Source organism: Phascolarctos cinereus, unplaced genomic scaffold (genome assembly GCF_003287225.1).
Source record: "Phascolarctos cinereus isolate Bilbo 61053 unplaced genomic scaffold, phaCin_HiC Scaffold_5;HRSCAF=322, whole genome shotgun sequence".
Taxonomy (NCBI): domain Eukaryota; kingdom Metazoa; phylum Chordata; class Mammalia; order Diprotodontia; family Phascolarctidae; genus Phascolarctos; species Phascolarctos cinereus.
In genome coordinates, this window is record NW_027555958.1 from 28,550,435 (window position 1) to 28,576,248 (window position 25,814).

At 45.1% G+C, this 25,814-nt stretch overlaps 1 protein-coding gene across 8 annotated transcripts in view; it reads right to left on the reverse strand.

The window, feature by feature from the left end:
* The window catches only part of SPECC1 (sperm antigen with calponin homology and coiled-coil domains 1), a 345,436-nt gene that overhangs the window by 72,624 nt on the left and 246,998 nt on the right, over positions 1-25,814 (reverse strand). For all 8 annotated transcript variants that reach the window (XM_078154748.1, XM_078154744.1, XM_078154747.1 and 5 more), the window contains 3 exons: positions 16,814-16,892; positions 11,970-12,126; positions 4,623-4,725 (listed from right to left, as the gene is read on the reverse strand). In XM_078154748.1, coding sequence (XP_078010874.1) covers positions 4,623-4,725; positions 11,970-12,126; positions 16,814-16,892 — 339 coding nt within the window. The remainder of the gene's footprint in view (positions 1-4,622; positions 4,726-11,969; positions 12,127-16,813; positions 16,893-25,814) is intronic.

Genomic DNA, 25,814 nt, shown 5'->3' on the forward strand with positions numbered 1-25,814 from the left:
ATACATGGTCTCCAGGCCACATGTGGCCCTCTAGGTCCTCAAGTGTGGTCCTTTGACTGAATTCAAATCGTAGCCTCAAGGTCACAGGTTCTTCACCCCTGGATTAGAAGTTGTAGAGAAGATGCTGACCTGCATTGGGAGAAATTCTACCAATGAAATCACAGATCTAGCCTCTGTTAAGTTCCATATTTGTCAGTTACTATTACTACTGTTAGACCCAATGAAATACCTTCCTCCTCCCCCCTCTATTTATCTGCATTTTTATCCATCCTTCAAGGCCAGTTCTCAGGCCCACCTTCTCCATGAAGCTTTCTTGGCTAACCACTCCAGCCCAACACCCCTCCCTTCTCTGACCTCCTACTTGAATTAGAGTTGGCATCATACATTTCAATATTCAATTACTCTCTCATTCTTTTCTTTTTTTAAGGTATCTCAGGCTCTTAGCCTCACAGATGTCAAGCTGGATGAGCCCCAGAGGCCATGTGGTTGAATGCCTTTATTTAACAGATGAAAAAACTTGAGCTCAGACAAATGAAGTGACTTACTTAAGGCGGAAAACATTCAAGGTGGGTTTTGAACCCAGGTTCTCTGACCCCAGAGGCAGGGCTCTGTTCTGTAAAATAAAGGGCTCACGTCAAAGAGCCTTTGAAGGACCTTCTGTCTATGATCTCATGGAGTCTCTTGACTTTCCTGCACCTCAGTTTCCTGACTTGTAAAATAGGAGGATTGAGCAAGATGGCCCTTCCAATGCCTCTTCCAAGTCTAGATCTAAGATCCCATGATTCCCTGTACCAACAAATTCCCAACAAATACTCACTGCTTCACTGATATTCTTTCATGGTTTTCTACAGTACCTTGGTAGAGATCAACCTAAGGTGAGCATTGGACAGAACTTTGGAGAGGATGGTGATCTGGGCCCAATGGGTGCCTCCTGTTGGCTAATCTCTAGACTACAGATACTGAGAAGTCAAGGCAGGTCTGAGTGGGGGAAGGAGGTGTTGAGCTGTCAAGTTTTCCAAACTACCTTTGGTTTAGTGTTGGGGTTCTTAGCTTGGGGTCCAAAGACCCCCAATCACGGAGATTTCAGGAGTCAGTGAACTTGGACCGGAAAAATAGTGGCATCTTCATTTTCACTGACATTTGCTTTCTCTTGTAATCTCATTTTATTTTATTCATTTGAAGAAAGATTATTCCAAGAAGGAGTCCACAGGCTCCACCAGATTACCAAAAATAGTTAAAAGCCTCTGACTGACTGAGAACAGACAAAAATTTTTTTTTTATAAATTTGAAGGACATTTTTAAAAACAGGCAATGTTCTCCCTGGAAGTTTCGGACTTAGGGCCTATTATTATCCTGTTAATTGCTGTCTCTTAAATCTTTCATCTAAGATTAGTTCTGGTACTATTAAATGACCTCACCATACAGCTGCCAAAATGATTTGTTTAATGGGATAACGGCAAGTGTCATTCTTCTCTATTCCTCTGAAAACAGTATTTTCTATGTGTAAAGCCTTCATCAAGGGCCTACTTTTAAATACCAGGTGATCATTTAAATCGTTTTTCATCCAGAGATCTTTTTATATTCAAAACATACTGGAAAATTTCACCAGTGCATCTTTTCCCCATTGTTTAAATCACAACCATGATGAGTCTCCTTCAGAAAATGGAATCTCTCCCCTGCCCACTGAATATCTTGCGTGCCGTCTTGGAAGATGCTGACATTTCAGAGGAGTCAAGGACTAGACAAGGACTCTCGAGCTGCAATTCTGGCACATTAATGACCGCAGGCAAGAAGAAAATGGTGGGAGATGATTTCCAGTTTCCTTGTCGTGTGTGAGGGGAAGGGACAATTCCATCAGGGATGCTTACTGGAAGTCGGGGGTGGGGGGAACCAGGGATGAAGTTGGTAAGCAAGGGCGGAGCAGAGAGGCAAGCCAGGTGACATTGGGGATGTAATTAGGAATAACTAATAATAATAATAGTTAATTTTTAAATAGCACTTTAAGGTATGCAAAAGACTTTGCATGTTACCTCATCTGATCCTCACGACCCCTCTGGGACATAGATACCATTATTATCCTCACTTTACAGATGATGAAACTGAGGCTGAGCTCTTGAGAGACTTGCTCAGGATCATACAACCAGTATGTGTTGAGGTGAGATTTGAACCCCGATCTTCCCAGTGTTCTCTCCACACTCTGCCTCTTATAGTAGACACAATAAATTCCTACTGATGGAGGGATATCATTTTGTTGTTATATGTTTCTACCCATTGTTCTCCCATGTGGGTCTCTATTTTTTTACATATTTTTTTATCTAATATTTTCCCTCAATTACAGATCCCCATTTTCTAAGTGACCTTGGAAACATTTTGGGTTTTGTCCATTTTTTTCTTGGCTTTCTCACTCCACCAAAAACAGCTTTTAAAGACTCACGAACAAGGGCGTGCTGGGAAATGTTTAACAACCAGATCTCCCAAACCATCACGGGACACTGTGGGTTTCATCTGTATTATTAATATTTTTCCCATCACTTATTCAAGGCTAGACAATTAAGAAAACAATAAATGAAGCCCTGATTTATAGCACTTGCTGATTTCCTCGGTTTAAATGCTCATATTGAAAATTTAACAGTCAGCTCTCAAGAAACAGTACAAGTTGGCCCCGGCACACCGCTGCTGACACAGTGCCCTTGACCATAGCCAGCTCTTAACAAACAGCATCATCGAGTGATAAGCAAATAGCTCAGAAATCCACCAATTACATTCCCACCTCAGGGTCCAGAAGGGGTTGAAAAATTAAGGGAAGACAAATTCTCAGGGGTAAATGAGTTTGGGGTTTTATCCAGTGTGCTTTGGTTTGGGAAATACTTCCAGATGTTGACCAACCCTAAACCGAGGCTGCTTTGCTCATTTCTGCTTTAGGAGATGTCACCCTCTGATTCAGGAGTGGAAGCACCAGGGAGCCTAGATCCTTGGCCTAATTTAATTAGAATAATGACAAGCATCTTATCTATTTATGTTGGCTTTTTTTTTTTCAGAAGGTCTCAGAATTGCTTCTTACCCATCATTATCCTTTTCTCTATCCACCTCTAGGAGGCAGGGGTAAAGGGTATTACATCGGTCATCATTTACCAGTAAGAGGCTTGGGGGTGGATGATTTGCTAGTCACAAAGATCTGGGTTTGAATGCCAATCTTTTTGCTTACTGCCTGTGGGACCCTGGGTATGGGACAGCCAAGGGTGCAATGGAGAGAATGCACTTAGCACAGTATCTGACACATAGAACACAAATAGAATGCTTCTTCATCAATCCATCCCTCCATCCATTCCTCCCTCCCTTCATCCATCCCTCCATCCATCCCTTCATCCATCCATCCATCCCTCCATCCATTCGCCCTACAACGATTTCTTCATCTTGGTACAGAGGGAGAGACTATGGGAGTGGAATTTTACACCCACTATTGGATAGTCATTTTGCCAGTTTCACTTAACTATTCTTCTTCATTAAAAATGGCAAGAGGCAGGTCACTGCAGCAGGAAACATGGGAGCATCAATTTCACCTCAGATTTCATCTAGCACAACCTACTCATTTGACAGGAATGACTGTCACATAAAAAACAGATGACATCAAGGAAACTTTACAAAACCCTGCTATCCCAATGTGTGTGTATATGACTGTGGAAACTGGGGAAAATCTGATTAGAAAAAGGTCTGTAGTTAACGTTCATTGAGAGGCAGTATGATTTCATGGCGGAAGTCAGGAAGATCTAGGGTTCGAATCCTGCCCATGGCACAGACTACCTGGGAGACACCGGACAAGTCATTCAGGTACCATTTTGGGGTTCCAGTCAACTCCCTAAGACCATAAACTGCAAAAAAGGTCAAACTTCACTGGGAGAGGGAGCTTCCTCCTCTGAGAGTTCCTTATATTAATGTAATCAACAATCCTGACCAAGTTTAGTTCACAACCCAGTTACAAGTTGAAAACAGTATAAAGGTTGTACAGATATTATTGACCTCAAGCTTCTGGGGCTTGTCATATGCCCTCACAGACAGTTTGGAAATATGGGGCCATTTGTTTTATATCACAGGATGAACTGTATTGGGAAAAGGGTAGGGATGGAAGAGTTAAGAGGGGAGGCCCCTTCCAACGTTTGTCAGCTTTTCCTGCCTTCACTGGTTTAGATAAAAACAAATAAACAAATAACCAAATAAATAAATAAATAACCAAATAAATAAATGGATGGATGGATGATGACAGCAGCTAACATTTATATTGGACTTTAAAACTCGTAAAGTACATTACAAATATTATCTTATTTCATCCTCACAACAGCATGAGGCAGGTACTATTATCCTTCCCCATTTTACAGATGAGGAAACTGAGTCTGAAAGAGGTTAAGAGACAAATGTCTTGTGTAAATTAAAACACACATGAAATGCTTGCCCGCCTATCTGAGCAGTGACAGAGCATTTGGAAAGAAAAATGGATGGAAATGCCCAGGGGGTAAGGGGAATCTTAACTACTTAAGCCCCTGCACTGTGAGGCTGGCCACACACCGGCTGGTCCATGAGCGCCATCATGATGAGACTCTTCCCAATGAAAGATGTTCATTCCTTACCGGATAACCCTCTGTCTTCTTCTGACACCATTTCAGCAATGCATTCCGCTTGGAGCCGCCATATTCCCGGGCTAGGGCAGCCAATGGATCCTTCCTTTCCACACTAAGGTTAGAGAAAACACAGGGGAGTCAAGATGTTTGGTAGCACTGTCAACAATATGCTTGCTAATGAGCACCTAAAGAAAAATAAATCTAGACTCATCCATGCCAACTGGGCTAGCACAGTTCAACAGACATCTTTCAAAGGGCTAATTAATGGGAATAAGGAAATGAATTCACTGGTGATTATTGGATACCAGTTCTGTGTGAGGGGACGGTATCATTGTTGGGCTAAATTTCTTTTTTTGAACCAAAACTTAGCACTTTCAGTGATACTCTGGAATTGCAAAGAATGATGTGATTGGGCACAAATAACTATAGAGTTCTACCCCTTCCCCTCCTGGTTCTCTACCAGTTACCAATATTGATACTAGATTTCATTCAACCTTACCTTGTTCAAATAATGAGTGTATAGGATTACCCAATGTCTCTTACCCAGAATATGTCAAACTCAAAATTCTATTCCTACAGTTGTTGATAGCTCATATTTACAGGTTTGTGAAGCACTTTATGTATATTATCCCATTTGATAATTAAAAAAACATAATTATCAATTTTACTAATATTGTATTTTGTAGAAAGCAAAAGCATGTTAGGATGGGAGCATTTTAGTGCACTAACTCAAATACACACACAGCAACAATGACAAAGGGGAGAGTGTTAAGAATCAGATGTGTGGTGGTGATCATGCCATAGTAAGGGCAGAAAGAACACAGGGGAAATGTAGTTTGTGAACCTCTCAATATCTGTAGGCAGATGATTTTAACTGTTAATGTAATCAGGGTTTCCAAAGGAAGAAATTTCCAAACAGGACAGTGGGGATGTGGAAGCAAGAAGTCTGACCCTGGATTGGTGTTTTTAATTGGCTTCAGCGAATGACTTTCCTCTTGATTTCTGTGGGTTCACCCCACCTGCCCTCTATTCTACATTATAGTCCTTTGCACATGAACACATTTCTTATTAGGAGGCTATAGGGTGCAACATTTTAAGAATACTGGATAGAGAGTCAAAGGACATGGGCTTCAGATCCCAGCTCTGTCAGTACCTAGCTATATGACCTTGAGTTTCTCATCTGTAAAATGAGGAAGTGTGATTAGATGACCTCTAAGGTACCTGTTAGCTTTAAATGATTCATCTATGGTCCCTTATGATTCATCCCACATACTCCAATATAATGTGTGGTCTCCCTTGGCGGAGTATCAGCTCCATGGGGACAATTCCTTCACGACTTTGTCTGAGCCTGTCTTTCTGGCTCCTCTGGATGTGACTCCCCCTCTCACACTCTGCGATCCAGCCAAACTGGCCTTTTCTCTGTTTTTCACATGTCTCATCTCCCATTTCCATGTCTTTACACTCCATGTCTGTCCCCTGGAATGCCATCCCTCTTCACCTCCACTTTGTAGAATTCCTCTCTTCCTTCAAGACATAGGTCAAGCACCATCTTCCAGCTGCTAACGCCCTCCCTTCCCCACTACCTTGTATTTATTCTGTTTATATTTATTCCGAATAGACTTATCTATGTATTGCTGTCTTCCTCCGACAATGGAAACTCCTTGCGGATAGAGATTACTGCACTGCATCTGTAACCTGGTACCTGTCACATAGTAGGTACTTTATAAATGCTTGTTGATTGATGTGCATCTCCCCAAGGTCTTTTGCACACAGTAGGCATTTAATAACTGCTTGATGAATGACCAAATGACAGAATGAATGAATGAATAAACAGCAAATAACATTTGCTACATCTCTTCATGCACTGTGTAATTTGTATCATAAGCAATATAGCAATACTATGTATTCCTCTGGGCCTTATGTCCACTCTACTGCCTAGGACACATTCATCGAGATGGGCTCACTCTCAGAAGGACTTGCTTTGAATCTCTAAATACAGTGGTGGCAAGGTGGTGCAGTGGGCAGAGTGTTAGACTAGGTGTTAGGAAGGGCCAAGTTTGAATCCCATCCCTAACTCTAGCTGCGTGACTCTGGGTAAATTAATTAATCCATCTGAGCCTCCATTTCCTCATCTGTAAAATGAGGGTGTTAAAACTTGACGGTCCCTCAGGTCCGTTCCACCTCTAATCTATAAACCTATAAGTGAGCCTACTGGACATAAACAGAAAAATGATGGGAAATCTGGGGCTCTGAAAGACGTTGGGCAAGTCACGTCCCCTCCTTGTGTTCTCTCATGTGTGAAGTGAGGGAAGCTAGACTAGATGGGTGATCTGTTTGAATCCCCACAGCTGATCTCCCACCATTAGTGGGACCCAAGTCAGGAGCATCCCAGGAGGGAGGCTGACCTGGCTGGACCTAAGCATTCTCGCTGAGAGGTTGTGGGTCGCGGGCGTGAAGACCTCCACGGAGCAGCGGACAGAGCAAGGGCGGCTGGGCAGCAAGAAGGGCCCTGTTGACGCTGGATGCCGGGAGTCTGCAGTGGGACAGGTTGATAACAAGGTCGTATTTTGGTGGTGAAAGCAGCAGCCAATGGTTCGGGGCATCTGGGGGATATGCTAAAAGTAAGAAAAACTACACTTGTCCCAGAGGACAGAATTAGTAAAAAGGAGGGCAAGTCACAGGAGGCAGATGTCAGCTCTTCACCTTTGCTGTGTCATGGGCCCCTCTGGCAGCTTGGCAAAGCCTGCAGACCCCTTCTCAGAAGAATGTTTCTAACTGCATAAAATAAAATATGTAGGATGACAAAGGAAACCAATTTGCTAGGCGGTTCGGTGGATAGAGCGCTGGGCCTGGAGTGAGGAATACCTGAGTTCAAATCCAGCCTTAGACACTTACTAGCTGTGTAACTCTGGGCAGGTCACTTCACCCTGTCTGCCTCAGTTTCCTCATCTGTAAAAATGAGCTGGAGAAGGAAATGGTGAACCACTCTAGGATCCTTGCCAAGAAAACTCCAAGTGGGGCCACAAAGAGTTGGACGGGACTGAACAACAACACCATGATCAGGTTTATAGGCTTCCGTCTGAGACCCCTGTTCTAACAGTCTGAGCTCTCCCAAAGTAGAATGAGATGTGTTGAGAAGTGAGGGTGGTTCTCCTTTGTTGGAGAACTTTGAGAAAGGGCTAGGTTGCCATTTTTTAAAGGAGCTTTGAGAAGGGAATTCTTGTTCAGGTTAAAGGTTGGACTAGAAAGTGACCTCTGAGGTCCCTTCCAAATCTTTGGTTTGGTTTGTTTCTTCAGTCCGGAGGCATGGATGCATGTTCCCTTTACCATCACAACATGCCAATGAACGACGTGGTGAAGATGACTACCCCTTTTCAACAAAGCTGCAAAGTGAGGCACAGTAAAGTGAACTCAGTCACCATGCCCTATCAAACAGTGAATCAGCCACTCCCTCTTTAAGGCGCTATCCATTACACCACACTGCCAGTCAATGTCAATCAACAACATTTATTGAATCCCTACTGTGTGTAGGGAACTAGATGCTATAGGGAGAAGTGGAAGGAACAAAAGACAGAGTCCTGCCCTCAAGAAGTTCACAATCTAATGGGAAAGGTGGGGGGGATGGAATATACACACATGAAAATACATGAGCATGCAGACAACATGAATATGAAAAAATGGAAAAAAATACAAGACAATTTAGATAAAACACAGGACAAAACAGCAGTTGTGAAAATGGTAAAGTTTCCTGGGAAATCAACCAGACAGTTGGACCAACCACCTGAGAAGGCTGACCAGGGATTAGAAAAGGCTCTTCCCATCTCCGAAGTCCTAGTCATTGGAATCAGGAAGGGCAGGATTTGGGCACAACTAACAGAAGTGGCGATGAGACTTTGGTGAGGTGCCAACCAGGTTGTTAAATGAGAGCAAGCAATACACATTCAGCAGGAGGCAGAGACCCAGGTCAGTGCATTAGGCACATCACGAAACACACACAGCTGGAGTCACAAGACAACTATTGGGTCAGTGAAAGGAGAGTAAGTTGGAATTTGGGGAGCAACAAAAGACCTCAGAACTTGGCACGGCGGCAGCGATGGGGACTCATGTCTCCCACTGCGGAGCAGAGAGGTGGACGACGCCGGGAGCAGAGTGAGGCACACGTTGTCAGAGGTGGTCACGGCATTGATTTGTTTCAGCTTAATTGTACTTCACTGTTAGAAGGGAAGGTTCTATTGGTGGAGGAGGAGGGGATCCATTGGGAAGGGCCAGATGTGCAAAAGAAAAAGCATCAGTCCATTTTTATTTTTTAAGACTGGAGGACCAGTGGTTTTGGGTAGTGGAGGAGATGCCATATTCCTTTCCAGTCTCATTTGTGAAGTACTGTGCTTGGCCACTGGCCAGCTCTCATAGATGCTGGAGGATGATGAGTCCTAATCTAAGACTGAGGGGCAGCTAGGTGGCGCAGTGGATAGAGTATTAGTTCTGGAGTCAGGAGGACCTGAGTTCAAATCCGGCCTCAGACACTTGACATTTACTAGTTGTGTGACCCTGGGCAAGTCATTTAACCCTGATTGCCTCATCAAAAAAAAATCTAATCTAAGACTGGTGGAGCTCATCAGGGAAGGCACTGTGAATGAAGGATGTGTGCATGCGTATGCGCGTGTGTGTGTGTGCGTGCACACACGTGTGTGTATATACATGTGAAAGAAAGAGAGAGAGAAAGAAAGAAAGAAGAGCAAGAGAGAGAGAGAGGGAGGGAGGGAGAGGGGCACATCAGTGAGATGAAGTGCGTGCGCCATGTGTCGAAGCTGCAGAGGAAGCCAAAAACCTCTTAGAAATGAGGCTAATGTGGGAGGGTTGGTCAAGGAGGAGCAATGGTGCAGACAGAGAGCTCCAAAAGCCAACCTCAGTACTCTGGATTGGAAACCAATAGGGAGCCAAGGCTAACTCTTGAGTGAGAACAGAACATGGTGTTTGCAGAGTACCCAAATGGTTATAGATGGCAACAGTCAGGACAAGGAGAGATCTTGGGGGAGGCCCATGGATTTAGAGGGGGAAGGAGCCCTAGAGGTCCTCTAATCCAAACCCTCTCATTTTAGAATTGAAACTTGAGGCCTGGAGGCCACTTCCTTCAAAAGCATTTCCTGACCTCCTCTCCCATCAGTGTGTATTTATTTTGAACATATCCTACATTTAATTATCTGTGAACATGTTGTACCTCCCCAGCAGAATCAATCCATCAGCAAGTGCTTATCAAGCACAGAATGAAATAATCTCTACTACCAAGGAGTTTATATCCTAACAGATTTTTGCTAGAATGGAATCCAGTTTCTGCCTTGGGGCCTTCCTAATTTCTGTTGTTACATCCCCAGCACCTAGCAAAGTTCCTAGCACGCAGTAGGTCCTTACCATAGCACCTAGCAAAAAAAATTTGCCTGGCACACAGTAGGTGCTTACTAAATTTGTGTTGACTGATTGATAAGGAGAGACTACACAGATGGTGATGCAGGAATGTAGGATGAAGGCAGCGGCTGGAAGGAAGAGACAGGCAATTAGGCAAAGAACAGGATGATAGAATGGGGGTGGGGTGGGGGTGGTTTTGAAAGGGAAGGAACAAAATCACTCTGTGGCTGTGAGAAAGAGAAATGGAGGTAACCAGAGTCAATGGGATATAGGAAAGGAAAGAGAGAAACAATGGGCTCTGTTTTTGACATGCTAAGTTTTAACTGCTTAATGGAAGAGCCAAATGCAGGCAACCAAAGGCACAGTTTCAGAGTGAGGTTAAAGGCTGTGTGCAGATTCAGGCTTATGGCACAGACGAGAGAATCATGAACACAGAGGTGGTAAGAGATCCGGGGAAGTAGACAAATTGCCCAATGATATCAGCATAAAGAGAGAAAAGAAAAGAGCTTTAAATGATGCTAATGGTTATAATAGGTAGGAAGCCAGGAAAGAAAAGAATGGTCTGAAAAATGACGTGTGTGTCCTTCAGGATGGGCTCACTAATTAAGTCCACACCTACCCTGACTACTGATCTGTAACACGTGAAATCCCATCTCCCACCTCCAGGACTTTGCCCAGGCAGTCGTCCATGCCTGGATGGTCTCCCTCCACCCCTGTACCTCTTAGGATCTTTGCCTTTCGCCAAGACTCAGCTCATACACCGCTTTCTTCAGGAGGCCTTTCCTGGTCTCCTCTGCTGCTGGTGTCTGCCTCCCATCTGCATTGCACTGATCTTGTATGGGCACCTGACCTTTCCATTAGACTGTAAGCCCCTTGAGGGCAGGAACTGTTCTGGGTTTTCCTTTTTCTTCCTTGGTACATAATAAGAACTTAATAAATGCTTGAGGATTGATTGGATAATTGCCTTACATATGGCAGCATACTGGCAGAATTAAACTGAATTAAGTCTCACTCAATACATATTTGCTTATGAAGTAGCTAAGATGAGACACTAGGAGAGCACAACAGCACGGAAGCCAGGGGAAGACAGAGTTTCAAGAAGAGGGGTGAAAGGCAACAGCAGAAAGTGGAGCAGAAAGGCCAAGAAGGATGAGAAGAGGGAAGCGGCAGCAGACTTTGGCCAAGAGTGGATTAGTCTGGAGAAAGGAATGGAGGGGATGGAAGGCAGACCAGATGGGTCAGAGGAGCAAGTGCTGAGGGAATGGAATCTGGAGGGCAGCCCCTCCATTAGTGGAGGACAGAGGCAGCAGGGAGCAAGCTGGCAGTGGAAGGGAGAAAGAGAAGGAGAGGGAGGGAGAGGGAGAGGAAGAAAAGGAGGAAGAGGAGGAGAAGAAGAAGGAAGAGGAGGAGGAAGAGAAGGAAGAGGAAGAAGAAGAGAAGGAGGAAGAAGAGAAGGAGAGGGAGGCAGAATAGGAGGAAGAAGAGGAGGAGCAGGAAAAGGAAGAGGAGGGAGAGGAAGAGGAGGAAGAGGAAGAGGAGGAGGAGAAAGAGAAAGAGAAGGAGGAGAGAGAGAGAGAGAGCAAGTGAACTTGTGTGTGGCTGGTTCCCTGATGGGCACACAACACCCAGATTCTGATGACGATACTCAACGCTTCCCTTTCTCCATTCTTGAAGAAGCTCTTCCCAGCTGAGCACTAGCTGCTCTCTCGTTTCGCTTACAAAAGAGACAGTGTGGCCCACATCCTCTGTGATTGAAGTTACAGAGCATAGCTAAACAGCTGGCCAGACCCTGGATGCTGTGTGAGCAGGGAAGGGTTACATCGGGAGTGATTAAATTGGAATGGGTATCGGAAAAGGCTAGGAAGCAAGGTTGGAGAACAGTGACCGTGTTTTTCACAGCGGAAGTTAGCGCCGAACGCTTTTTTGACTTTCTCATCATCTACAGCTTGGTACCTGAGTTTGCTCTGTGGTTTCAAGCCCCCAGGGGTAGGGGTCAGCAACCTGGCCTGACTGAAGCCCAGCGAAGGGGGTCTGCTCAGGGACTCGAGTGATGGGCTCTTACGGAGGTAATGGTCAGGCTTCAGGTCCTCGTTTCTTCCCTTTAGGATGTCTGTGTAAACAACAACAACAAAAATCACCCATTGGGGACACAGAGGGATCAGCTAGGCAATCATTTTTCCTGCCCTAATGTGAGTCTTTAGCCAGCACAGACACGGGGCATCTGACGGGCATCTGAGCTGACAAGTACATTCACTGGAAACAAATCTTTTCTAGAAGAAATCGCATCAGAGAAAGAAAGTTTAGCTAGTCATTAGAAGGAGGAGAGTTGGGAGAATAAAAAAGTCTAGTAAATTACCTACCATTTAATACCTGAGGAAGGTAAAATTTGTGCAGATGAATCACGGGAAATCAGGGCCCCACTGGGGAAAAGTGGGAGAAGAGACCCTTCTCTCCCACTAACTAGATTGGCTCAATGGGTCAGTCTTCTTTTCACTCTAATGTTCACTGGTGGCAAAACCACCCCACCACTTCTGATCAGAGGAAAAGATCACAGGATTATAGATTTAGCGCTAAAAAGGGACCTGAGAGGTCATAGGATGATAGGTTTAGGGCTGGAAGGGACCTTAGGCATCATAGGAGGCAGCTAAATGGTACAGTAGAAAATGTTGGATTTGGGAGTCAGGAGGACTTGAGTTCAGATCTGGCCTCAGATGCTTACTAGCTATATGACCCTGGGCCAGTCACTTAGCCTCTGTTTGCCTCAGTTTCCTTAATTATAAAATAGGGATAATATTAACATCTAGAGGCAACTGGGTGGATAGAATGCCACTCCTGGAGTCAGGAATACTCATCTTCCTGAGTTCAAATCCAGCCTCAGACATTTACTAGCTGTGTGACCCTGGGCAAGTCACTTCACCCTGTTTGCCTCAGTTTCCTCACCTGTGAAATGAACTAGGGAAGTAAATGGCAAGCCACTCCAGTATATCTCCCAAGAGAACCCCACACGGGGTCACAAAGAGCCAGACATGACTGAAACGACTGAACAAAAACAGCAACAACAGTGTTAGCATCTACCTAACAGGACCGCAATGAGGGTCAAAGGAGATGACACATATGAATCACTCTGCAACCTTTAAAGTCCTATGTATTGAGATAGCTATTATTTATTATTAACAATCTTAGGATAATGTCAATATTATAATATTTATAATTATATTAATGATATTATTGTTGTTATATTATAGGATCATAGGTTTAGAGTCCAAAGGGAACTTAGGTCACCCAATCCAATCCCTTTGTGTTATAAATAATGAACCTAAGGGACAGCTAGGTGATGCAGTGGACAGAGCACTGGCCTGGAGGTAAGAGGGCCTGAGTTCAAATGTGACCCTAGACACTTACTAGCTCTGGGACCCTGGGCAAGTCACTTGCCTCAAAAAAAATTTTTTTAATGAACAGAAGGTCCAGCCAGATGAAACGATTTGCCCAAGATCAAACAGTAAATGACAGAGCTAGGATTTGAACCCAGGACCTCTTACTTCAAATCTAGGGCTCTAGATTTCCACTTCTTTACCTTGCCCTAGAAGAAGGCAGTGAAAGAGAGACTGAGATGAATTTTTTTTTTTTTGCTTTTTGGTGAGGCAATTGGGGTTAAGTGACTTGCCCAGGGTCACGCAGCAGTAAGTGTCAAGTGTCTGAGGCTGGATGTGAGACAAAATTTCTTAAAAGAATCATGAAATTTCCAAGCTGAAAGGGACCCTCTAGGTCACTTAGCTCAAACCTCTGAATTTTATGATGGAGGACAACTGAGACCCAGAACTGGAATCCGATCTTGTCTCCCATTCTGTCCCCCAGTCCACCCTGCTTCTTTTGGGTGCCTGAAAGCAAGACCACTCCCTGGAACCCATCACAGAAAAGGACATAACCAAACGTATCCTGCAACCCTTATTTTGGCAAAATGACATTGGGGTAACCAGCTCATAAAGAGCAGAGACAAAGAGGGAGCCACGGAGAATCGTGGGGCAGCCACGAGTCCTGAGACCCCGATGCTCTTAACCTCAGCGTCCAAAAAGCAAGCACCCTTCATGGGCTGGGCCCTTGTCAGCAGAGTAAACAGGGTTCTACCGGTGCAGAGGGGTCTGGGAGGAAGGGAGAGGAAACACCACAAGCTGTTTACTCAATGGCGATGGCCCCCTGTGGCCTCCACCGGGGCGTTCATCTCAGCAATTAGGATAATGGCTCTCCTATGTGATAGACTGGCCATCAAGAAAGTGAAGTCATCTTCCTTGAGTGAAGAGGAAACAAACACTCAGACCAGAGAAAAAAAAGACGAGGGTATCTGAGATCCAGGGACAGATTTCATTGGTTGAGGCATTCTCTCCATGGATGTGGCTTCTAACGACCAGCCTCTCCTCAACCTTGGAGGGGGCCTTCCAAAGTAGCTGTTGGCTCCCTGCTCCATTATTCTTGCCTCAAAAATTTCACCAGTGGGCAGGGCTATCTCCACTACCAACAGAGAGAGCAAGATTTTGTAGATGGTCTTGGAGAGATGTTGGGGCTGAAAAATTCATGACCCCTCGTCCAACCTGCTGGTGAACCTCTCCTTGGACAACACACATGCAGTATGGTCAACAGAGTTTTTCTGCTTGGCTCTCACCCTGCCGGTATGGCCTTTGGTATGGGTCATCTCCACATCACGAGGAGGCACTGGAGGATTTTAGTAGAGGGTGAGTCATTAACACATATTACGTTGAGATGGTAAGGTAAAGATCCTCCAAGCTGGCATTGAGAAGGGAATATTTCCCTCAACCTAACCTACAGGCACAGTTTCAATTAAGAACTTCTCATAGACTACGATTTGTTCTTTTTTTGAAAAAAGGAAAAAAAAAGTTCCCAACACATCTTCTGGGAGGATACAAAGGAAAGGAAGCCTGGGAAATACATGTCGCTGTCACTGAGAAGGCTGACCTGTCTGCTGGAACCCAAAAGCACTTATCCTTGTTTTTTGTTTTGTTTTTAGGCAATTGGGGTTAAGTGACTTGCCCAGGATCACACAGCTAAGTGTCAAGTGTTTGGGCGGAGGCCGCATTTGATCTCAGGTCCTTCTGACTTCAGGGCCGGTGTTCTATCCACTGCGCCACCTAGCTGCCCCAAAGCACTTATTCTTGACCAGCCTTATGAACTCTTTCTCTGCTCTCCCATACCCAACTTGAGTTTGGCTTATGAAGTCCAACAAACATCACATAGGAGAGCACCTAGTGTGTGCAAGGCACTATGCTAGGCCCTGGGAGAAAAAAAAAGAGAAGAATGGAAACCGTCCCTGCCCTCAAGAAGCTTACATTCCATTACGGGGATACAAGAGAGTTAAGTAAATACAAGGTGATTTGAAGGAAGAGAAATCATCAACTATGGGGAGAACCAGGAAAGGTTCATAGAAGAACTGAACTATGAAGGAACGTTCTAAGAGGCAGAGGTGAGAAAGAAGGGCGTTCCAGGCACCTTCTCCGCAACTGGTAAGTCTTAGTCAGCTGGGGCCCCGAATCACCCAGGATGTGTCAGAAGTGGGACCGGACCCCAGGTCTTCCTGACAAAGGACAGCTGCATCCACTATGCTCGACTGCCTCTCGAATCACTGCTATGACCTAACATCCTCTTTGCCACTTCTCCCTTATCTACAAAATAATGGAGTTGTACTCCTTCAGCTCCCATGACCCTAAGTTGCAGAGGGGTTTCACTCTTCATTGGTGAAGGAATGTGAAGGAATCCTAGATCCCAGACAGACTCAGGGGTTGCCCCCTGACCACCACAGCATCATCGTGATGCAGGGTGACCCCGGATAGCTGAAGGTTGGCTCATCAGAGAGCAGCTTCTGGCAGGGTCCCACCAGCCTGGAATGGTGTCAGGTGATGCCCTTCCCACTTGCATGATGAATGCCAGCCTTGCCACATTTGGCCACAGGGCGATGAATTCTGTGGCCAGGGCAACTTGCAAAGCCCTCAGTCTGCTTTGAGGGAAGGCACACCCATACCAAGGAGATCACAGATCCTTCGAGTCCTAAAGTGGGCATTAACACATGACACTGAGAAAGTTCTCATATTTCCAAATGAGACACTTCAGGTTGCCTTGATGGTACCTTATGCTCCAATGGGTGGTCCTCTCTTGGTTCCAGAAGACTAAGCTAGCTTGGCACTGAAAACAGAAGGGAAGGTGATGGATAAAAAGGGGAGAGTAGAGTGGCAAGTGACAGCCCAGCTCAAAGTTTCCAGGGCCTGTTTAGTGGGATGTCAACCCAAAGGAAGACTATAGAATGCTGCTGGGGGCCAGAGAGCAACAGAATGGGGGGAGAACATGAAAACAAACAAACAAAGGAGGCCTAAAATAAGAAAAGACGTATTTCTCAGAAACTATGAAAATTATGGAAATGCAGATCCAGATAGGGCCCCTCTTAAAATAGCTGCGCTCATTCTCTTGAGATTCCAATCCATTTTCACATAATTCACTAGAGACCCGGTTTTTAAAAAAAGAACAAAGCCATGCCTTTCTCCCTAGCTACATTCACAATGTGAAAAGAAAAGTTAGAAGGAAACCAGCTCCTCTCTTCTGGCTGCAGCCTGATGAGCTGTCAGGGCCAAGGACAGCTCAAGGTCAAAGTGACTCGAAGCACATCCGTACTAACACTTCTAAGCTCTCCGCGCCACGCAGAGAAAAGAAGGCTGGGAAAGAGGGGAGGGATTGGGTTTTTTTTGGTCATTTCTATCAACCAGCAGAGGCATTTCATGGTGGCGAAAGGGACTCACCTGTGAGTGGGAGGTCGGGCAGGTCTAGCTTAGTCATCCCCTTACCGGCTGGCCTCATGCTGCTGTAGGTAGAATGTCGCTGCAGAACGGGAGGAACACAAAAGACAGGTTAGCTCGAGGTGGGTGGCAGGCCCCAGTCTCCCCACAGCATCTCGAAGCCCAGAGAACACAGCCTTAACCAGAGCAGGAATCCTCCCTGGGACAGCACTTCCAAGCGTAGAACCAGGAAAAATGGGGTAGAAGAAGCAAAAGGGAAATTTTAGCTTTGATGTGAGCGTAAGCCTCCCACCAACAGGGGAAGGGGCTGCCCTTTACAGGTCGTGGGTGCCTTCTCCTTGGAGGTCTCCAAGTTGAGGCTGACCTAACCACCTGTCAGTTAAGTTAACATCAGGATTCCTTTCTTGTATCGGCTGAACTGGCTGGCTGCTCAGGGGCCTTGGCACTCTTAAATTCTTGTAGGTTCACGGATTTGTTGGAAGGGCCCTTAGATGGCATTGATTCCATTGTGCAGATGGGGAAACTGAGGCCCACAGAGACAAAATGAATCGCCCAGAGTCACATAAACAATAACTGGCAGAATAGAGATTAAAATCCTCGTCCTTGAATTCCAAATCCCAAGCCCTTTATATAGGCAACACAGTTTTTTTTTTCTACTGGTCATCCAGTCTGCTTAAAGGCCTCCCACCCTATTATGGAGAGGTCTAATCATTAGGACATTTTTCTTCTCATGGAGCCTATGTCAGCTTCTCTGTGACTCTGTTCCCCGTTCTGCTAAGCAGAACAAGGTTCATCCCTCTGCCACTTGTGTCTTCTAGATGCCTGAAACTGGTCCCCATGACTCCAGCCAAGTCACCCCCTTTCTGGGCAAACCATCGACAACTCAGTCAAGCAATTCTCCTGAGATGGTTCCCAGGCTTCTTACCTTTGCTTGGGGAAAAAAAAAAGTAGAGGAAGGAGTTTCTATTTCTGTACTGTCTCTTTTCCATCTCACCAAGAGTAGTTCTAGGGAAGATGCTCCATTGGGGGAATTGAGTTTAGCATTTGATTGGACTTGGGTGGCCGTGGTTCAGGTAACATGAGCTCCCCCTTCAGCTATAGCTAATTACAGAGCTACAGGCCTGGGTTCGGGTGAAGAGAAGGCAAAGAGCCAGGCGTGGCTCAGGCAAGCCACTCCCCAGGCCCTTGGCTTCCAGCCTATCTTCCAATATAAATCCCCAAATCCCTAAATGTTGTGAAAGCCCTTAGAACACTATTAAGCACCCAACCAAATGCATTAATTAAGTACCTATTATGTGTCAGACATTGGGGATATAGATACACAAAAAGAGCGGCCAATAAGTGGCACCGTGGATAGAGCACCGGATGGAGCACCAGCCCTAGAGTATGGAGGACGCAAGTTCAAATCCAGCCTCAGACACATATCTAACTAGCTGTGTGACTCTGGGCAAGTCACTTAACCCCAGCTGCCTCACCGAAAAAAGAAAAAGAAAAAAATAGATACACAAAAAGAAATAATCCCTGACTTCAAGGAGCTTGCCCTCCCTTGTGGGCAAAGAGATGGAGCAGAGATGGGCTCCTTTCCCACGCTCCCTGTTAGCTTACATCCTTGGTACTGTCCCCAAACAATCAACAAGCATTTATTAAGCATCTATTATATGTGCCTGACTACTGTGTGCTAGGGTATGGGATAGGATAAAAATGAAACAACCTACACTCTTGCTGTTCCAACAAACAAGGAAGGGGATAAGGACATACCCAAGTACAGACAGAACAAATACAAATAAACCCAATTACAACCAACCAGGTAAATCCATGATAGTTGGGGAGGAAGGGTACTAGCAGTTGGAGGGATGAGGAGAGGCTCCATGTAGAAGGTGGCATTTAAGCTGGATCTTGAAGGAAAAGAGGGATTCTGTGAGGCAGGGCTGAGGAAGGAACGTGTAGCCAACCTTCCAAACGTGAACCCAGTTTGGCCTTTCTGAGGGCCCTCCCTCCATCCGCATCAGGGCTAACAGTGCTTCAGGCCAGGTGGTAAACTCAAACTGAAACAGATTCCTGTGGCTGCATAACGACTTAGAAAAAGCTCAAATTAACATTATCTGTGTCGCATTGTATTTTTATTTCGTTTGCTAAATATTTTCCCATTACATTTTAATCTAGTTCTCTCTGGGGTTTTCAGTGTTTGACATCTCTGATAAGACAGTGCCTCACTGGCTCTTCATCATCTCAAGGAACACTTGCTTCTAGAGTGTCTAGCACTAGTCTGTCTGTCTGCCTTTTTTGAAAGAAGGAAGGAAGGAAAGAAAGAATAAAGAAAGAAAGAAAGAAAGAAGGAAAGAAAGGAAGGAAGGAAGGAAGGAAGGAAGAGAAGGAATAAAAAAGGAGAGAAAGAAAGGAAAGAAGGAAGAAAGATAAAGAAAAAGAAAAAAGAAAGAAGGAAGGAAGGAAAGAAAGGAAGGAAGAAAGGAAGGAAGGAAGGAATAAAAAAGGAGAGAAAGAAAGGAAGGAAAGAGGGAAGGAAAGAAAAGAAAAAAGGAGGTAAAAAAGTGATTAAAGAAGCCCAGTTGCCTGTAGTACTTTAGTATAAACAAGTTTCAATTAAAGTGGTTTATTCAATTGAATAAATGAGCAAATGAGAATGTCAGGTGGTGTTTTTTTTTTTTAATTAGAGAGAGAGGAATGCAGTGGCCAGAAGGCCTGAAAAGGCAGGAGGTGGTAGTGTTGAGGGGTGAGAGAAAGCAGAAAGGGAAGGATGCAGAAGATTCTGCACTTTGCTAGTTTGCCCCACACGGGCCTGTTCATCTTCACCAGGGCCAGAACAAACAGAAACTGAGCACTTTGGGGGTTTGTTTTTCTCATGCAGCTGCAAATGCAATCAGTTAGTTCTGCTGCTTAAGATTAATGAAAAAACTTTTTTTAAATTTTTATTTTTTTAAACCATACTGACTCCATATAAAGGAATCTCATTCCCCAGGAATTTATTAAGTAATCTATGGAGGTTCTCTCCAGAAACATGCCTTTAGGATGCAAAAACTTTCCCTATGGGGTCTGCTGGGTAGCAGAAATTCATTTTTATGAAGACAATTGAGGTTCCCTCTTTTAGAAAGGAAGAAGCCAAGGTAAAGAGACGTGGAAAGTTGGACTGTGATCACAGAGAGATGATGCTGTTTCCAAAAATATGGAAAAAAATAATCAATTATTTCTAAAGGATGAGAAAGAACAGGGATCACATCTCATGGGCTTAAACAGGAAGCTGGGTGGTGCAGCAGATAGAGCGCTGGGCCTACAGTCAGGAAGAACTGAGTTCAAATGCTTGCCCGGACACTAACTGTATGACCCTGAGCATGTCACTTAACCTCAACTTGCCTCAGTTTCCTCATCTGTAAAATAGAGATAATAATATCCAGGGTTATCGTGAGGCTCCAATGAACATATGTGAAGCCCTTTGCAACACTTTAAGTTCTACATAAAATCTAAAGCAAGGAGGAATCTTTCCCAAGACAGTGTTTGATAACTCAGTCAATCAACGTTTATTAAGGGCCTACTCTGTGCTAGGCACAGGGGAGACAAAAGAAGGCAAAAGACAGAGCTGGCCCTCAAGGAGCTTACAGTCTAATGGAGGAGAAGACATGCAAAGAAGTGTGTACAAACAAATTACATTCGGGATAAATTAGAAATAACAAAAGGGCAGGCCCTTTTAAGGGGCTTTTAGCCAAGAAGCAAAGGAAGCCAGAGGAAGTTGGAGATGAGGAAGGAGAGCTTCCCAGCATGGAGGGCAGCCAGAGATGACGCTTGGAGTCAAGAGATGGAGTGTTGTATGGGAGGAACAGCATGGAGCCCAGAAGAGTATTGGATTGAAGAGTCCACAGGGTAGTCTAAGGTCTAAGAAGACTGAGAAAGTGACAGGGGACCAGGTTACGGAGAGCTTTGAAGGCCAAACACAGAATTTTATATTTGATCCTGGAAGTAACAGGGAGCCGTTGTAACTCATTGTGGGGAGTGGCGAAATGACTGGACCTACACTTTAGGAAGATCACGTTGATGGCTGAGGGGTAGATGGACTGCGGGGAGGGGAGCCTGGAAGCAGGCAAACCCACTAGAAGGTGTGGTAACAATCCAGGTGCGAGGTGATGGGGGTCAGCACCAGGGTAACAGCAGTGTCAGAGGAGAAAATCGAACACAATCAGGAGATGTTACAAAGGTGAACTCAACAGGACTCAGCAACGGGCTGGATGTGGGGAGAGAGGGAGTGTCCAGACTCCAGCAGAACACCTCCGCGGCAAGCCTGGGAGGATGGCAGTGCCCTCCCCAGCAATTGGGAAGTTAGGAAGACGGAAGAATGTGTGGGTAAAGATAACGGGTTGTGTTTTGGACACGTTGAGTTTAAGATGCTTACAGGACATCCAGTTTAAGACATCTGATGGGGAGTTAGAGATGGGAGACTAGAGATGGGCAGAGGTTATTGCTAAATAAGCAGATTTGAAAATCATTTGCCTAAAGATAATAATTGAATTAATGGGAACTGATGAGATCACCAAATAAAATACCATAGAGGAAGAAGGGAAGAGGGCCCAGACCAGAGTCCTGTGGGATACCCACAACTGGATACTGATCAATCAGCCCACGTAAGAAAAGTCAGCCACACCTCTCTCCTTTCTTTGCAGAGACATAGAGACTACGGGGGAGAAATGGTGACTACATCATCAGACTCAGTTGGTGAGGTAGTTAGTTTTGAGGAATTGACCCCTCCCTTTTATAAAATTGTTTGTTAGAGAGGAGAGGGTAAGGGAGGTGACAGATATGGGAAATAATGGTGACGTGAAAACAAAAGATATAAATAAATAGTTTTCAATTAAAAAAAAAAAGGGAAAAGTCAGACACAAAGAATTCAGGCCTAGCCATGTATTGGACTTCCAATGACTTCCTCTCCATCTTCCTTTTTGAAAAATTTTCCTATTGTTAAAACAAATGTCAAAAATAACTCACTGGAGGCCTCTCAGCCTTCCACATGCCCTCACCTTCTGAATAGTGAGTCACAGCGGAACACGACTCGCTCTCAGCTGCCAAGACACCCCTTCCCCTACCGCCACCCCTGCCCCCTCCCCCATGCTGTGCTCCGGCGGTCTGCAGGCTCCCTGCCAGCCCAGAGCTGTCTGCCCAGTCGTATTTCTGCGGGGCCTGGCCATCTGGTTATTCTCATTCTTTTTTTTTTTCATTTTCTTTCCTGAATCTGCACTGGGAATATCGTCTTCTATGACCCTGAAATAATTCCCTGGGATCTGCTTGGCCAGGGGGTGCTACGGATGGAGAGCAATAGCTCTGGAGTCAAAGGCCCATGACATGTCCCCTAAGACACTGGGTAAATCGCTTCTCTTTTCTGGGACACACTTTTATCATCTGTAAAATGAGGGGGTTGGACGAGATGACCTAGAGATGTGTTCTAAGCCCTGGGATCTTACGAACTTCCTACCCAACCCCAGGGCTAAGGAAGGAAGAGATGGAAGGGCATTGGCCACTCCCCAGGGTCCTAGTGAGGGATGAGCAGGACCACTGCTATCTGCTAAACGGTACTCGTTCGTCCTTTGTTCTCAAAAAGAAGCAAGGACTTCAGGAAGGCGATGTCTTGACTTGCAAGTGAACTGGATTTAAGTGAGGGGGAGCCTTACGAAGTTACCAGCTTCACTTTCTCCTCAGGAGCCATCTGCGCCCAGAGATACAGATCTGGATCCTGGAGATGGCCCCAATGCAGTGGGAGGCCTTGGCCTTTTCAAGCTAAGGTCTTTCCCAGGTCTCAGTTTGTCTGAGGCAATACCCACTCAGCAATTAAGGCTAAGTAAGAAATGATGCAAAAAATGACCTCTTTTACCTACTCAAAGAAAACAAAAGAGAAAATCAATCTGAAAGGGGAAGACCCTCAGGTTTTCTGGCCAGAACAGAAGCAATTGCTATTTACACTCTCTCAAAGCCAACAAAACCCAACCAACCACCTAATGAGGCTTAGGTTGGGCCCCATTATTGACTAATCAGTGAGAGCCAGAATGATCTGTGTCTGAGGCTTAATCAAGTAACTCCACCCGAGACCTAATGGCTTTATTAATGCCAGTTTCCAGAGCTGTATTTCAAGAGATTTATATTCCTTGTAAGGTCTTTCCCAGGTCTGTTTGTCTGAGGCAACACTCATTCAGTGATTTAGGTTGGTAAGAAATGAAGCAAAAGATGCCCTTGTTTGCCTATTTAAAAAAAAATCAATTTGGGAGGGGAAGACCACCAGGGTTTCTGGCCAGAACAGAAGCAATTGCTATTTACACTCACTCAGAGCCACCAAAATCTAAACAATAAGCAACAGAGGCTTGGTTTGGGACTTATTATTGGCCAATCAGTGAGGGCCCGGGTGATTTGGGTTTAAGGCATAGGCAAGTAGCTCTGTTTGAATTCCAATGGGCTTTATCAAAGCCTGGTTTAACTGAGCTCTAGAGCACCCACATATTAAGTGTATGATTCCCCATGTGGAGGGAGGAATAGAGAAAAGGAAAAAAGGAAGAAGGGAGGAAAGGAAGGAGGGAGGAAGGAAGGAAGGAAGGAAGGAAGGAAGGAAGGAAGGAAGGAAGGAAGGAAGGAGGGAGGGAGGGAGGGAAGGAGGGAAGGAAAGAAAGAAAGAAGGAAGGAAGGAAGGAAGGAAGGAAGGAAGGAAGGAGGGAGGGAGGGAGGGAGGAGGGAAGGAAGGAAAGAAAGAAGGAAGGAAGGAAGGAAGGAAGGAAGGAAGGAAGGAAGGAAGGAAGGAAGGAAGGAGGGAGGGAGGGAGGGAAGGAGGGAAGGAAAGAAAGAAGGAAGGAAGGAAGGAAGGAAGGAGGGAGGGAGGGAGGGAGGGAGGGAAGGAAGGAAAGAAAGAAGGAAGGAAGGAAGGAAGGAAGGAAGGAAGGAAGGAAGGAAGGAAGGAAGGAAGGAAGGAAGGAAGAAAGGAAGGAAGGAAGGAAGGAGGGAGGGAGGGAGGGAAGGAGGGAAGGAAAGAAAGAAAGAAGGAAGGAAGGAAGGAAGGAGGGAGGGAGGGAGGGAGGGATGGAAGGAAGGAAAGAAAGAAGGAAGGAAGGAAGGAAGGAAGGAAGGAAGGAAGGAAGGAAGGAAGGAGGGAGGGAGGGAGGGAAGGAGGGAAGGAAAGAAAGAAAGAAGGAAGGAAGGAAGGAAGGAAGGAAGGAAGGAAGGAAGGATGGAGGGAGGGAGGGAAGGAAAGAAAGAAAGAAGGAAGGAAGGAAGGAAGGAAGGAAGGAAGGAAGGAAGGAAGGAAAGAAGGAAGGAAGGAAGGAAGGAAGGAGCACTGTCCAACTGGAACTAACCAATTGAGTCCCCAGTGCAGCAGCAACTACCATTCACGGACTGTTGTTTGTCCTTCATTCTTGAAGAGGACCAAAATGATCTGATTCCAAGGACCTCTGGGAAGAAGTCATTTCTAGATGACTCTTGGTTGGAACAAGAGAACCTAACTTTTTTCTATTACATTGAGAATTTCTGAAAAATTATATATATTTTTTCTACCATCAATTTTTTTTTCTTCCCCCACAACCACAGGAATCTGAACTTCAGGCTAGTAGCACCTCTGGAATTTCAATTTCCTAAAAAGCTTGACAAACTGGCATCCAGAGACTACTAAGATTTGAGAGGCAATGTGTGGTAATGGATACAATCCCCAGACTGGGAGTCCTAGGTTAAAATTCTACTTCTGACTGTATCAACAGGGCCACGTTACATCTCTGAGCCTCAGTTTCCCCATCTGTAAAGTGGAGATAACACACCTACTTCCTGGAGCTGCTGTGAGGCTCCACAGTAATTTATAGATTTTAAAGGGCCACATAAATATCAGCTTTTCCCTAGCTGCCTCCCCCGCCTCCAATTCCTGGACCCCACTTCTTCCCCAGCTGGGCCTCTTGGAATCCCCTGGCTTATCTTAAGACTAGAGTACCACCACCTCCAGGAGGCCTTTTCTGATCCCCAGCTGCCTCCCCCACCCCCTGAAATCACTCTGCATCTTCTCCATATACACTTGAGCACAAATGTTGTCTCCATTAGAATGGGGGCAGAGACGATTTGATTTTGCCTTTGGAATTGCAACACAGGGGCCTGGCGCGTGAGAGGTGCTTAATAAATGCTGACCAACTGATGGCATCATGATTTCTAAATTCCATCTTCTGGTGACTCTAGAGTGTGTACCTCTTTGCCAATCAATCAATGAATTCGTCAGTAAACCTCTATGAGGGATTTACTACATACAAGACATTGGGTACTAAGCATTGGGAATAAAGGGGCAAAAATCAAAGGGACCCTCACCTCAAGAAGCTCAGTATTAAAAAAAATAACTTCACTGTTAATAAAAAATTAAAAGACAGAAAGATGGACCAGCTTGGCAGATGGACCAGCTGACGATCATCTTCTTACCATGTGGCCAGTAAAAGTGGTCAAGCTGGATCCAACCTGAAACCATCTCACTATCTCTCTGCTCTAGATAGTAGTAGTTACAGCAGCAGTAGTAGTAGTAGTAGTAGTAGTAGTAGTAGCACCACCATCACTACTACTACTTTTGTTGTTGTTCAGTCGTTTTCAGTCATATCCGACTCTTCATGACCCCATCTGGGGTTTTCTTGGCAAAGATACTGGAATGGTTTGCCATTTCCCTAGCTAGCTCACTTTACAGATGGGGAAAATGAGGCAAACAGGGTTAAATGATTTGCCCAGGGGCATACAGCTAATAAGTGTCTGAGGCTGGATTTGAACTCAGATCTTCCTGACTCCAGGCCTGGTGCTCTATCCACTGCACCGCCCTGCTGCCAGAGCTGCTATTGCTGCTACTAACTAGCACTGATATAGCACTAAGATTTTTCAAAGAGGTTTACAAATATTATCTCATTCGATCCTTCTTAACAACCCTATTAGATGTTATTATTAGGCCCATTTTTACAGATGAGGAAACTGAGGCTGAGAGAAAAAGTAAGAGTCACTCAGCTGTTAAGTT